This window comes from Lathamus discolor, chromosome 1 (assembly GCF_037157495.1).
Source record: "Lathamus discolor isolate bLatDis1 chromosome 1, bLatDis1.hap1, whole genome shotgun sequence".
Classification (NCBI taxonomy): Eukaryota; Metazoa; Chordata; class Aves; order Psittaciformes; family Psittacidae; genus Lathamus; species Lathamus discolor.
The window spans coordinates 77,978,669-77,993,118 of NC_088884.1; the positions used below are offsets into that span (position 1 = coordinate 77,978,669).

The window sequence follows — 14,450 nt, forward strand, 5'->3', positions numbered from 1 at the left end:
AGGGCTGGAAACAAACTTAAAAAAGGGGATGAAACCTCATCTCTAAATCTGTATCCTCAGTTACACAGTATACATGAAGAAAATCTTCAGCGCACACATTCAGTGACACCTGGATGCGTACATGGAGTGACACAGATATCCTGCTTGCCAGTTCATGTACACAATTGCTGTTCACATGCTTTGATGAAAAATGGTGTGTGGAGAAACGAATGTATGGCCAAAATGGGAGAGTGAATTTGACGGACAAAATACAGGTGCCATCTTTATGACAGCATTCAAGATTTTCTATATGCAACTGATTGAAATGAAAGACAGTGCCAGTCTGGAAATCAGGTCTCATAACTTTGTGAAAGTGTTGATCTCTTACTGAATGTGACCTATTTACTAGTACAATCCTACAAATATGGTGTAACCTTCATCAAGCAACACAGCCGTTACATATTTTGTAATTAACATTTCCAAAAGGTGGGGAGTGTTGTGTTTTGTTTTCTTTCCTTTTATGCTGTTTGAATCCTCTTCAATTCTGTCATATATTTTTGTAATTTATTTTTTCATGTACAATTTGTCTGATAACAGCATCCACCCATTAAGCCTCTCTCAGCAAATCATGTGGAGCTGGCACAGCAGCCTAGCAGTGGCAGCACAAAGATAAGGGACAGCTAATACAAACACACCCCACTTCTTGGTTCCAGAGTGCTCTTGCTAGTAAAGCTTCAGATAATCAGGTTTGCTTATTTAAAGATAGCTCAGCAGTCTATGCTACACTGCAGTGGGCAATGTGGACACAGCTTAAGTGAGACCTGTATGATTCCCTCAGCCTTAGCCTGTCCTGTTTTAGAGAGTGAACTTCAGCTCAACTTTCCATGTCAAACTAAGTGACAGCCAGTAAACTTTCAAGTAAAGCATGTGGCAAAACAATATACCAAAACAGAATGCAAGTAAATGTAATTTATTAAAAAAAAATAAAATAAAAGGTTCTTTTCTTCTTCTGTGTCTGAGAAGATATTTCTTTTCCTAATGCTTCAAATGTTCTGAAGTCTTGAAGTTATTCCAAGCTCAACAACGTGATATATGATGGACAATCTTTTATAACCCTGTCTTCAAGAAAATTTGCCTTTTCCATTTTCCTTCTTTAGAACTGTGCTATTACGTATTATCTCTCCAGCACAGGCTATTGGAGTGTTGGCTGAAGGAATGCAATTAGTCTATTGCTGGAAATGAATCAATTTGAAATGCCAGAGGTACTTGAAAATCTGACACTAGAAATGCCAGCGGTGCAGAAAATGCCCATAGTTCCACATATAGCATTTCCTTAGGGAAACAAAGAAGTGACGCTGCGCTTGCTTGAAGACAGAAATAAGAATACACCATCGCCATTAAAAAAGTAAGTGGCAATGTCCACATTTTCAAGTTAGAGAAGCCTAGGAGACTGTAATCACAGGCAGTATAATTCAGCGGGAGCTACAGTCCTTGCACCTCTGGTCTTATTTGAAGATAATAGACTCGAGTTAGATTCTGTTTCACATTAATGCTCCTAAAGATGAGTTTTCCGATTGCAAAATGGATGGTGAGAGCGGGTTATAGAAGCTCAGGACCTCACAGGCTTTGTTTCATGCTTAGCTGAGTAGGTCAGTTTCAAAGTGTGCAGTGTATGGACTGAATCCTCAATTTACATATAGATTTAGTGTAGCCCTAAGCACCTAGGCATAAATATTTAATCTAAAATATTTTCTTGAAGCTTAGTACTTGGACTTGTTTAAAAACACCAAACCTGCCTTCTCTAAGTAATTTTTCCAAGGTTGTAACTATCCTTTTCTTCTGCCATATCCTCCCACATACGGATGGGCATACAGCATCTAAAGAAAGATCTGAGTGAGACCTTTGCCTGCTCCACTCAAGTGAGTCTGTGTCAGCAGTGGCTGCAGCTACACCCAAAAGGTCTGCCTTTACTCTCAAACTTATCCACTCATCAAGAGCCAGCTCCTGGCTTCAACACCTTCTAAGTCTTCAAAATAGGCTTAGGAGAAGCACTAGTCTTAAGTCCTCTAGAGAAGTGAAAGCTAATTAGAACTTTAACATCACATTTGGGGAAGACAAACAAGATCATGTTACCCTACAAAAACTGCCTTGCTCTGCTCCCTTGCTGCCCCATTTATTTTTGTGAAAGACATCTGTAATTGTCACAGAAAGGAACAGAAGCTTGACATTTTCCTTGCTTATTAGCAGATATGTGTTTGTCTTTTGGTGTTTCCTTTCCAGCTTTAAAAATAAGCAATACAAGATGTTCATGCTCTGAGGGAGAGGACTGGTGAGGAAATGGCCATAATTAAGACTAGTTACATACAGCAATGGCCTGAAAGAGGACCTCTTTGAGACATGTAAGATTCTCCTCTATGCAAATGTGCACAACCATAATAACACTGTTGTCATGATTTCAGTACAAAGTCAGCCCTGACTGCGAATACTGCAATACAAACTATCCCAGACTGTGTTCAGATTAGGAAGCACTGTGTTTAGAACTACATTAGTTTTCACGGTAATTCTGTGTTGCTTCTCTCTTTGAAATACAAGCACATTTCTATGCACAGAAGAAATATAAAACTTTGTCTCACCATGCCCCTTTCAACCCGTAACAAATATTAGGGTTGTTAGGAAGAGTTAAAAAAACCTACAAGGTTAACAGGCAGTTTTGTAGTAACATATATACACCCATCACTTGCAGCCCCAGTAGATGAGTCTTTTCCTTGAACTCTGTTATACCATCCTCTCTTCAGAAACACAATATACTCAGTTCATTAATGCAGATTACTATAGCAGTATATAAACAAAAATTATATCAGAATCAGCGAGTGACACATGGCATCCAGTGTGCTTTTTATGGCAGTATAAGTGATTGTGGCAGCAGGTTCTGGAGCTGAGCTATCAGGCATATTGACAGTCATGGGCAGTAGAGGATGGCAGGTGAGATGAATAACACAAAGCGACAGAAAGAAATGGAAGAACCTGAAGCTGTTGACTATTAACTAAGAACAAGGACGAACATTGTTATATTCCCCCCATGGAATATGTGCAGCTTTTAAAACATTTGGTTTGAACAGACATTTTCGTAAACCTCTCTTTAGAGGCTGGTACCATTTGGGGATCTATTAATTCAGTTGCTGAATACAGTCTGTGTCTTTTTTTGTGTTAGTATTAATGTCTGGCTTTAAGCAGCTATTTTTTATCCTCAGCACTCAAAATGCTAATCATGTATTTCTAAAATCATTTGTAAATCAGCATGCAAAGCCCTTTGGTGTTAGTAAGTATGCTGTTGTCTGTCTTAAAGATGCCACTCACATGCAATATTATCTGGCATTGATTGTAATTGTAAAAATACAGCAATGGCAAATATAATCAGATCAGTGATATTTTCAGAATGCAACCATTTTGCATGCAGTAATATTTTACATTATTTTTAATTTATAACCTATTTTATATGAAATTAAAGCATTACTTCTTATTAAAAATTAATGTTAATTTAATTTTCAGTATCTGTTTGGGGGAGTTTGGTTTTGCTTTTATTAACAGGTAACTTGGGTTTAGAGTTTGGCCTCTGATAGGAAAACGTGGTTGTCGCTGAAATCGACATAAACGTGAATGCAATCCAGACATGCTTGATGGAAATATTTTAGTCTCGTCCAATATAGTCCATCAGGCAGGTAGCTAGAGATGCTAGGAAGGGTGAACAGCATACAGTAATTTTCAGGTTATACCTAGATTTGGTTGCTTGCCCCATACTCCTGGGACTAGTAATTGAGGTGATGTATGGAATGCAGAGTGAGACTTGCATGTATTCTTGCATCAGTTTACTTAGAAATTCTCTTAGCAAAAGTTCTCACAGACTCTCCAGATCAGGTTCAAGTTGAAATACGCAAATTTAAGCAAAAGGACAGATGTATAGTAAGATAAATTGACTAGATGTGCCCTGGAGTTTCATTTGGCTTGAATCCATTCATAGCTTATCCCATGAGGTTCACCAAAGCTTACGTGCTGGAATCACAATTACTGGAAAATCCAGAGCTACACAAGCCCCACTTGTATAGATAATGGATGAGAGAAATCTCTCAGTATTTGATGTTGAAGTTCAGTGGGAATCTGTGTTGTGGTCAGGCATATTAACTAGTTTGAACACAATTAGACATACTACAGGATGCAGAAAACATCTGTGTGAATTACTAGTCTTAACAAGCTATTGTTTAATCCTGGGTGAAATGCCACTGGAGGTCACATTACTGCAAGAGTGATGTTAGAGACTTAAAAACCAAGCATACCTCTCTCTTAAAATGGGTGACTTCAGGGCTTGGCAGACCTTTAATCTGCCTCATTTAGCATCACCACATGACTGAAAGCATACGTGTCATACCAGGAGAGATTGTCAGAGGACAAGGAAGGGCAGTACAAGCTTCTATCTTCCTCCTCTGCTGGGTTTTAGAAAATCTGAACCTCATTAAGGCTGAAGGCATTCTTTAAATGCCTTCAGATTTTACCCCAAATTTCAAATACTTTAAATAAAGTACTCAGCAGCTTATGCCATCATGCTGACTTGGCATTACATCTGTTGTTATGCTTCGCTGCTCTACAGGGCTGTGCATCTATGTGGTTGAGGCAAGCAAGCCAACAGTCTTAACCTATCAAAAACAGTGTATTGTTTTCACTTCACCAGAAGAGTCTCAGTCTGGTGGTAAAATCCAATAGTCATTTAAGAGTCAATAGTTCAACTAAGTATAAAGGTATTATTTGTGGGATGACTGATCTGAATATTTTTAAAATATTAACCATATTTTAAATTATTATTCTTGTTTTCCATATGCCATGGTTTTGATTTGGAAACATGGCAAGAAAAGCCTCTTGAGCAACACTTCCAGCTCTGGTTGTAGCTAATGAGGACTTTCTAGCTCAGGAAGGATTCATGGACAAACCAGAAAACCCTGAGAGTTTCCTTTGGATGTTAGCCCTTTCTGTGGGTTTGTTTGCAGAACACGTTAATGCTTACAGACAAATGTAAAGCAGTACTAAATCAAGTAGATCTTCCATTCTATGTAGGGCTATAAATCAACTTGGTCACTACAGATCAGGCTAAGGTCTAAAAATAATGTAACATATTTGAAATGAAAATATAAACATAAGGGAATACATGCACAGAATGTACGTTGAACAGATAAAGTACTGTAATCTCTTTTTGCTTAGGTTTGGGTTTGTGCCTTGATTAACGCAACCATCTCAGAACCATGATTTAGTCTTTGCACCACGTGTCCAGAAAGGACACCACAAATGTACTTTTAACAACAAGATTAAGAACTGGCTGCAGTGGATCTGAGTCTCTAGGTCAGGGGGAGCTTTCTGAGAAGCGTCTACTAAAATCTCACACATGCCTTTAAAATGCCACCTTACAAAACGGAAGCATACACCTACCCCTAAAATGAAAAGTCCCCCATTTAATTAAACCTATTAAGCAACAAAATAAAATCATTACTATTTGACATCATCAAAAACTGCATAAAAAGACCAAATAAGGACTATAAGATGCAACTTCACATTCTTTTCTATATTTTAATATGGATGTAAGTGCATGAATGTTGTGATTCACATTTGTACTGTCACTGCAGAAATCATCACCATTCCTCAAGTTGTTAAAAGTTCGCTGTTAGTGACAAAGTGTAGCAAAGAGCTTTTGTATAAGGAGGAGGAGGGGGTAGCAGACCTGCATGCAGCTATGTGCAAAGAGAAGAGAGTTAGTTAAGTTTACCTGACAGTCTGGCAATCTGGCCCCCTGGCTAGTTGTGAGCCGTGTGGCGGTATGGAGGCAGCAGGCTGCTGACAATCTATAAGAAACTGATAAATTAGACATATATACAGAGAGATTACAGAGCAAGGGGTTAGTAACAGTAGTACACAGGCTAACCATCTGATGGAGAGATTTAGTGAGGAATGTGTTCTTGGTTCTTTATTTGACAGAAACACCTTTTTTTCTGACAGTAATATTAGTTGTTGCCTTCTTTTTCTTTTCAGAAGCAGCAGTGGAGACATTTTTTGTTTGTCTTCCCTTAGCATTGGCAATTTTCTGTTTAAACAGACAGCAACAATGGCTGTATTCAAAATCTGGGTTTAAACCTTGTACTTCTCATTCTTCTGCTGATGGTGTAGTTGTTTTGTTTACATCTAATATAAAAAGTGTTAATGAAGCTACTCAAAATTTCCTCCAGAGAACTTACATCCATATAACAACAATTATAGATGCCATCTCACTATGGCTTTTGATAGAAAACTTGCAAGAAAATTTTTGTGCATTCTAAATTGTGCTTTTGTCAGATTGTTTTTTGTAGGGAAAAGGAAGAAATTGATACAGGTTTTTTTCAGTGTTCTGTCTAGATTACTTTATCAATTCTCTGCCAAAGCAGAGAATAAATCACTTGCAAAGCTGTATTCCAGTTCTTAATTGATTAAATAACAGTAAAGCCAAATAATCCTTTGCTGCTGTGTTTTTACGCTGACATTTATAACATGAAGACAGCTTTAAACTCAATAATATTTGTGGGACTTCATGAAAGTAGTTGAACAAGACGACCCCGCTTTCTAGCTCACTAGTTTCTACCAGCATTTCCAGATCTCAAGATTTGCTCATTTTCCCTGCAGGAGCCTGGCCTTTCATTTCACTGCCTGTGTGATTCAGATTGTGAGGCAACAGAGTCATCAGGGTCCTTTTGAACATTAAATCTATGGTTGAAATTCTGACCATTTGGAAAACTACTGGATACTACGTTTTGTCTCCAGCAGGGTTTGCTAATCTATCATCCTTTCTGACTGCTTCTACCTGATTCTCAACCTGACTCTTCAGTGGAAAGGAATTACTTTCCCCTGAACTTTAAAAATGAGACAACTATGTACTTGGAAATGTACTTGGAAAGAATTCGATTTTGTGTTTTTCAGTTGGTTGCTACTTAAAGCTCAACACCACTAATAATTTCTCTTTACAACACAGATGTTTTTGAAAACCCACTTCTATTCTTTGTCTCAATCAAGTGGAAGAATGTGCAAGTGATTTGCTATTTTCTTGAGTCTTGAGATGACATCAGGTACAAAACAGAGCAACATGCCTTCCTAGCAACACTGAACATCATATACACTATAGTAACGTTTCCCTTTCATACAAGCCCTGAGTGTTTCTTCCTACTTACTGTGAAGATCTGTGCTGACCTCCAGTGGGTGGAAGCAAGTGTACCCAAAGGCACTTTGACAGGCACAGTTAGTGCAGGCACCACTGTGTCAGAAAGCAGAAATGGAATGAAAGGATAATGTGCCATTTTCTCATTTACTAGGATGGTCACTATAGTCCTCAGTACATCTTTTAGCAGAGGAGTGCAAGATCTTGCAATGTGTTTGAGACATGAATAGAAGGGTCTGTCATTTCAGTAGAAAGCTCAATTAAAAGAAGAGATGCCTGGGGGTGGGTGACACAGTGGGGGGACAGGGGGATGGCAGACAGAGCAGGCTAACTGCAGATGGGAAATGATTCTAAAAAATATATATATATATATATATATATATATAATGAAAAATTACTGTCTTACTCTAAACAAACTATTTTGTAGAAGTCCAAAGCAAAATCTTCCTGGCAGTTTATATAAGGTAGGCAGTGAGAAAAGGAATACAGAACAGAATGCTGTGTGATGAAAAGGTGAGGACAGGTTTCCTAAATACAGAAGAAATTGTTCCGACAGGCTTTTCCAGAACAACACAAGTATCTGATTTATGATCCTATTCTAATATCTCAGACATCCTGTGAAGATTTTTATGATGCCTCTTCATCTGCTACATTTGGCAGAATGTGTGAATAGAGCGCCAGATTCTGCAAGCATTATGCAAGCTGGATAACAACTATTTGATGTGAGCAAACTCCCTCAACTTCACGTGAAACAACAGTTCTTTCTGGCACCAGCAATGCTCACACAATCTGCTTGCACTAACATCAGTACAAAATCTAGTGATCCCTGTGACTTAAAATGGCTGAATCGTCCTCCTTCATCCTCCAGTAGTGAAGTTTTTGAGGATTATGCCAGGAAAGAGCTAAGCAGAATATATATGGCTTACATATACTCATTTCAAATTCAAAGGAGCTCTTATCTACTTAAGTCCAAGAAACTGTGCCAGAGCTAGATTTATTCCTTCTATATTTAATCTTTTGAAGTATTTTGGAGGGTTTATAATGCTATTCCCTAATGTCATGACAATCATAAAATGACTTCTTTTTACACTGTGTTAAAAGATGAAAACTAGCAGACAGCATTCGATCCTTCCTTTCTATTAAGGAACTTCTGTGACAAGTAAATGTTTGCTTCTTTCTGAAATGCTCTGCTGAAGGTTAAAAGTTTCGAAGATGCCTTTACTGATTTTGTGGTTAATGTCACATACTACACAAAAAAGGTAAGAAAGACATGCTCTCTTTTACTTAAATAAATAAATACATAAAAAAATTGAAAATTGCATTGAAAGAAGCCTGTTCCCTGCGTTTTTTACATCTCCAGGAGTTTCAGTTGAGCTGCAGAATGAAAGGACTGTTTGTCATTTGTGTAGCAGACACTTAGACAATAGACACAGATTATACTTTCAGTGTTTCTTCTGAGACCACCACCAAAATGATTAACAAAGTTATTAAATGCAGACTTATTTCTCCATTGTCTCCAGTTGCTGTAAGGAAATAAACTACTGGGGGCAGGGAGTGGGCTGGCCGATCACTTAAGTCCTTTTACATTCTATGAACCTATAAGCAAGAAATGAAGTTCAGTGGCCATTTCAACCACAAAAGGCAAAGAGGAACTATTGTACATAAAAATTCATATGCCAGTTTTCACTGAATTATGCAGGTCTTGAGTCTGGAGGGATCCTGTGTCAGTATCAGACAATGCTCACCAGTGCATCTGTTGGAGCTTTGGGACTTGACTCATGCTATATTTTAGGCCTGTTCATATTTTCCAGTTCTTAACATTTTAGCTATTAGCTGGCAATGGTGATGTTAAGGGCTCGGAGATTTTCTCTCACAGAGTAGCCAGTGCTAATTTTCCTTTGGAATCTAATGCCTAGTCCTGATCAGCTCCTGATGTAAAAGCATTAAAAATACCTATCCCAGCGAATCTACATCTGCTTATATGAGGACTGAATGTGCTGCTACAAATTTTCTGCTGAGAGCAAATCTCACCCAAAAAAAAAGTATTTTCCTATGCTTCCTTTTGACTCAGCCACAAAACCAACGCATTTCCCTCGTGTCACAAGGTGTACTCTGCCCTCCAATCTGTGAACTGTGTGACTCTTATCAACACAGGCCTGCTTAACTGGGTTATTAGTGTCTGAAAGATGGGAATGCCTTCTGTTGACATCAGCAATGTCCTCAATGAAAAAACTACATGCAAGCATTTTCAGTCCCATCTGCTCAGGACCCAGCATACTTCAATGAAACATTTCAGCACATTTTGACATTCGGTAAATTACTAATCTCTACACAGTGCTGTCAAAGACCAAGACTAGTAAAAATCCCAAGATAAGCACTGGGGGTGCTCAAAATGAGTAACAGATACTTAAGACAGTTTTAACTGCATCTAGTTCAGTTACTCAGTGGAGAACTTTTTTCTCTTTAATCTGAAAAAGTAAAATTGAGAGTCAAAGAACAAATCAATTAAACATTTTTTACAGGTAGTGTTCCATATTTTGTATTTCTGATTTGAAAAACATTGGGAAAAATTTTCTTGATGAAAGAAAAGCTGTCAAAACACTTATGGCAAAATATGAGATTGAGGCTTTTCCAGTCTTTTAACGGAAACTCTCCTTAGCATCCCACTGACCAACCCAGGCAACCAGGAAGTCCTTCTTTCCTGGCTAAAAGGTTTTGAGTTATCTCACTTTGCGTCATACTACCCAATGTCAACTGAACTTGCTCCATAAAGTCTGAGGAATTCAATAACATGTCTATGAAGATGCTATTGACAATTATTTTAAAAGAGAAGCTGTCTCCATTTATATGGTAATGATCTGTTTTCTTCCTCAGGATGTCCATTTAATAGGAAAGTATGAATGTTTAATAGCAGGAGTCGAAAGTATTGGGCAAAGAACAAATCGGTAGTCCTCTAGTTGTGCACAGGCAGAAACACGTTGCATCACACAACGAATCCTACAAAGACAATAATCAAACCTCTCTACTCAAAAGTGGGCAACAGGTAAAATTTCCAAACCCATAAAAAAAAAGTAAGATATCAAGAAGAATGGGGCAGAGGGTACTAAAACACTTGGCCAGCTGGCTGAGTTGAGATTTATAGAGATGCTTTCAAACTGTAATTTGGCAGGATGAGAAAAGTCCTAAAACAATTTATATCCAGGAGTGCTGAGGACATAAGTTTATACAATTAGTTTACTAGCTGATTTCACGTATAATTTATCTCTGTATAACGGATGCCAAGAAAACTTTGACCTTCTTTAAGGTCAAGAGGAACTTCAAATGGTAATGGTTATCACAAAGAACAGCTGGTGAGAAGACAGCTCTGGCTTACCTTTGGAAAAAAAACACAAACAATGGTACAGGTCAAAGATTAGAAGAGTCTCTCTCCCTTTTCCTACTTCCATGATCAGTTTGGGATCTGCCCAATATGTCCTATGCACAGCCCCAGCTGGTCAGTCTGGGTGCGGCTCCGTGTTTCTGCAGACTGTCCTGAGAAGGAGAGGACTGCAGTGGAACAACCACATAGATTCCACATGAAGTCTGGCTGGCCTTAACAACCCCAGTTCTCTCACAGCAGGACTGACTTGGGCTATCTGGGCCTGGGAACAAAACGGTCAGCGCAGGGGGACTAAGCCATGTTACAGAGCCATTGTACAGCTCTGTGAGAGCCAGCCATGTTCTGGCACAGCTAGCATGCAGGCAGCCTAATAAACTTCACCAAGTACAAATCAGCTCCTGCACAGACATTTTTCAGTACACACATTCTCTGAGTTTTCCCACTGAGTTTTACCTCTGTTCCCATTAAACTGAATAATAGATCGTTGATTGGAGATAGAGAAATTTATCAACCAATCATCAGTTTGGCTTACTTCATGATAAAGCTGATTTACTATGAAATTTCTATGTCAAGTCTTGAAAATAGCCAGGTAACTTGTATCTCATTATTCAGATAAACTTGGTGTCTTAGGTTATTGTTGGTTGGAGAAGTTTCAACAACTATGAATTCTTCCACTACTTATTTCTTAGTCTTCCCCAAAATTGAAGAATGAAGTTTAAGAGATGTAAGCATGTTGCTGAACTCTCATTTGCACGCAGAGCTAGAGGAATCAGCAGTATTGACATATTGCATTAAGATGCAATAGGCCAGCAGTACGATGCATCTAAAAATCCTTGTCTCCTATCATCTCCACATGTTCATTCTCTTCGTTGCAAAGGTCCCACTGTTTCTACACTTCCAAGCTGACAGAAGCTTCCTTGTGCTCCTCCTTCTCTCAGCTCTTTACCTTCAGGACAAGGTCAGACAGAGAAGACATAACAGAGCCTCCTGTTAAATGCTTCTCAGGAATAAGAGCATGTGATTGAGTTTTTTGGAAGAGGTAGGGGATTTAATTGCTATTTTCTTATAGGATTTAGAGAAATGCTATCTGTCTTTGTAATTTCTACAAACCTATTCATGGAGCATTACTAACAGCTTTGTGCACTACCTGATGCATTACACAGACAGACATGGTTTAGTAGGTCACTGATTCAGTGGGTTTCCAGAACATGTCAGATTTCTTGGCTATGTTCTAGTGAGTTATTTCTTCTATACAAGAGCTACACTATGCAGAGTGTTTCCACCTTATTTTCTTATTCTGCATGATTGGATTTCTACTTTCTTTTCTGACATGAATTATGCTCAACCTAGAGAGCTGTTCCACCATCAGTCCATGTGCTTCAGCAGCAACGTGACTACTAGCTCAAAGTACAGTGATAAAGCTATATCCTAGTCTTGACCTTTGCTGTAGCTCATATTAAGAATAACCAAAGTAGCGAAAGGCATTTTTCTCTAGTCACAGATTAAAAACATTAAGAGTTTCCTTATCAGCTCTGTAGGCTTTTTCACACTTTCTATATAATGATGTGTTTATGTTATTTCACAAAAGTTTTTTGTGAATGTTCTAGATAATTCCTCATTAAATCTACTGAGACGCTAAATGATGGGTTAGTAAATAGCAGAAATGGAAATGGTAAAGGATGAAAATATATATTCAGTTCCTTTCTTTTATATACAGTTCATAAAAAGCACATTTAGAAAGGTCTGATGATTCATGAAATACTAAAAGACACACACATTTTAAACATTTCAAAAGAGGAAGAGAAAAGCCTTAAAAATACAGAAATCGCCACACTTCTGTCTTTGCGTTTACCCATCTTTCATGGAAATGTAAGTGTCTAGGATACATTTCAGATGGCCACAAATACATCCACACTGAAAATATTTGCACTATTTTACAGCTAAAGAAGGGCTTGATCCAAAAATTGAAGTCAGTGGGAACAGTGACTTTAGTAGGCTTTGGAAGAAAGATGTTAAGGTACAATTATGAGGTTTCATAGCCCTAAAAATTCAGACAGGGACATACTTACAATCAGGGGTACTAGTCTTGATTAAAGAATTGCTGGTGAGCTTACTCCATACATCACAACAGCCCAAGGAACTGCTCTATTAGAGAGCTAAAATATCAGCATGTCTAATTTAAACATCGACTCACTTGAGCTTTGTCTATTTTATGAGATGAGCACAATATTGAACATTCCTGTATATCTGAACGTAAAAATCAGTAAGTCATGAAACCACATTAAACCTTGTCATAAAAGAAGATAAAGACAGATGGGTTTGTTATCAACATAAAGATATTTCAATAGTTGTTTTAGTTAATTGTTAAGACTGGATTCCAAAGCCATAAACTTTCATAGAAAGCAATAAATATCTGGTGACACAACTTAAAGATATGATGTGTCACCTGCATACCTGATTAGTTAGAAATGACTAGAAGTCTAATAAAGATTTTACTGGAGAACTTCAACAAATGACGATAATATTAACCATTCCATCCAGCAATGACATCACAACTTAGATACAGAGAGAAAAATGTCAATAACCTTTTAATGAAAATATACAACAGTAAAGCATGGATTTCACTGCAATCTTTTTTTTTTTTTTCTTTTTTCTTTACTGTTTTGAGAAAGAGATTGGGGTTTCTATTAAAAATAGGTTTTATATTGGAACTGCTTTGTTTATATAGAAAAATACCAATAGAAATTAAGTGAAACTTGTAGAACTGCAGTGAATTCATGCTGTAATAGCTAAATTATATTGATCAGCATGAAATGTATGGGTTTGGTCTCATCAGTGGTAACTGGAAAGTTAAATGCAAAAGAGGAAAAGCATTGAGCAAAAAGGTCCTGTTCACAGTGGCACCAAGAGGTAAAAGTACATTTAGCCAGCTGACTTCTTCATCAGTTACAGCTAACTAATGTCCTTGGCAAGGATACTGTTCCAAACTCAAAACGGTCTCCACAAGGACAATGTACCATGCTTGAAATGGCATAAATATACAATGCTCATTAAGCTTAGTTAAATGAGCATATGAGATGCAGGACATGGCCCGAGAGCAGAAAAATATATACATATATCTGTATATATGCACTAATACGGCTCATTAAACAATGAACACATATATACACAAATATGGCACACGTTTACAAAACCCACAGAAAATAGAACAATGCAGAACAAAACGTGAACATAGATAATAGTTAATAATGATTGAATTATCCTTTTTGTGAAGAGCATCATGTTCATGTAAAAAGAAAAAACACAAACAAAAAACCCCAAAAGCACCCTACATTTGATTTTAAAAAATTCTGTTAAAAACACATAAGATCCATTTTTCATAGAGAGGAGTGACAGATTAGATCACTACTGCATGAGCCTTGCAATAGCCAATAGCCTGTCTGATTACACAAGCCCAGAGACATTGGACAGGTGCAGGGTCACCATCAACACAAGTACATTCTCCATAGATAAAAATGCAACACATTTATGGCCAAGGACTCAGAAGAACCACCCATGGATCTCTAACGGGGCAAAGGTCAATTTGCGCTCAGACTGTAAATTTGAGTTGTCAGAATGAAATGGTGGGTTTTTTAAAAATAATGGTTGTGACAAGCTTTCATGTTCCAGCTGCTTTGCATTGCTTGGATGAAGCAAATCAGACTTACCTGACTGAGTAATTCAGAGCAGACTAACCTGACTAGTGAAATATCATATGGATGCATAACTTATTTAGTAGCGGTGGCTCAGTTAACTGCGCTCCCTGCTTTTCAAGAACAAATTGTTCCACTTAATGTACAGGTATATACATATTGTTCATGAACTAGAATT

At 37.8% G+C, this 14,450-nt stretch overlaps 1 protein-coding gene across 5 annotated transcripts in view; it reads right to left on the reverse strand.

Annotated features, from left to right (window-relative positions):
- BICD1 (BICD cargo adaptor 1) overlaps window positions 1-14,450 on the reverse strand; it is a 172,634-nt gene that overhangs the window by 5,873 nt on the left and 152,311 nt on the right. For 2 of the 5 annotated variants that reach the window (XM_065681723.1, XM_065681696.1), the window contains one exon: window positions 5,786-5,861. The exons of the other annotated variants lie outside the window; for them this stretch is intronic. In XM_065681723.1, the coding sequence (XP_065537795.1) occupies window positions 5,786-5,861 (76 nt within the window). The remainder of the gene's footprint in view (window positions 1-5,785; window positions 5,862-14,450) is intronic. 5 annotated transcript variants of the gene reach the window in all.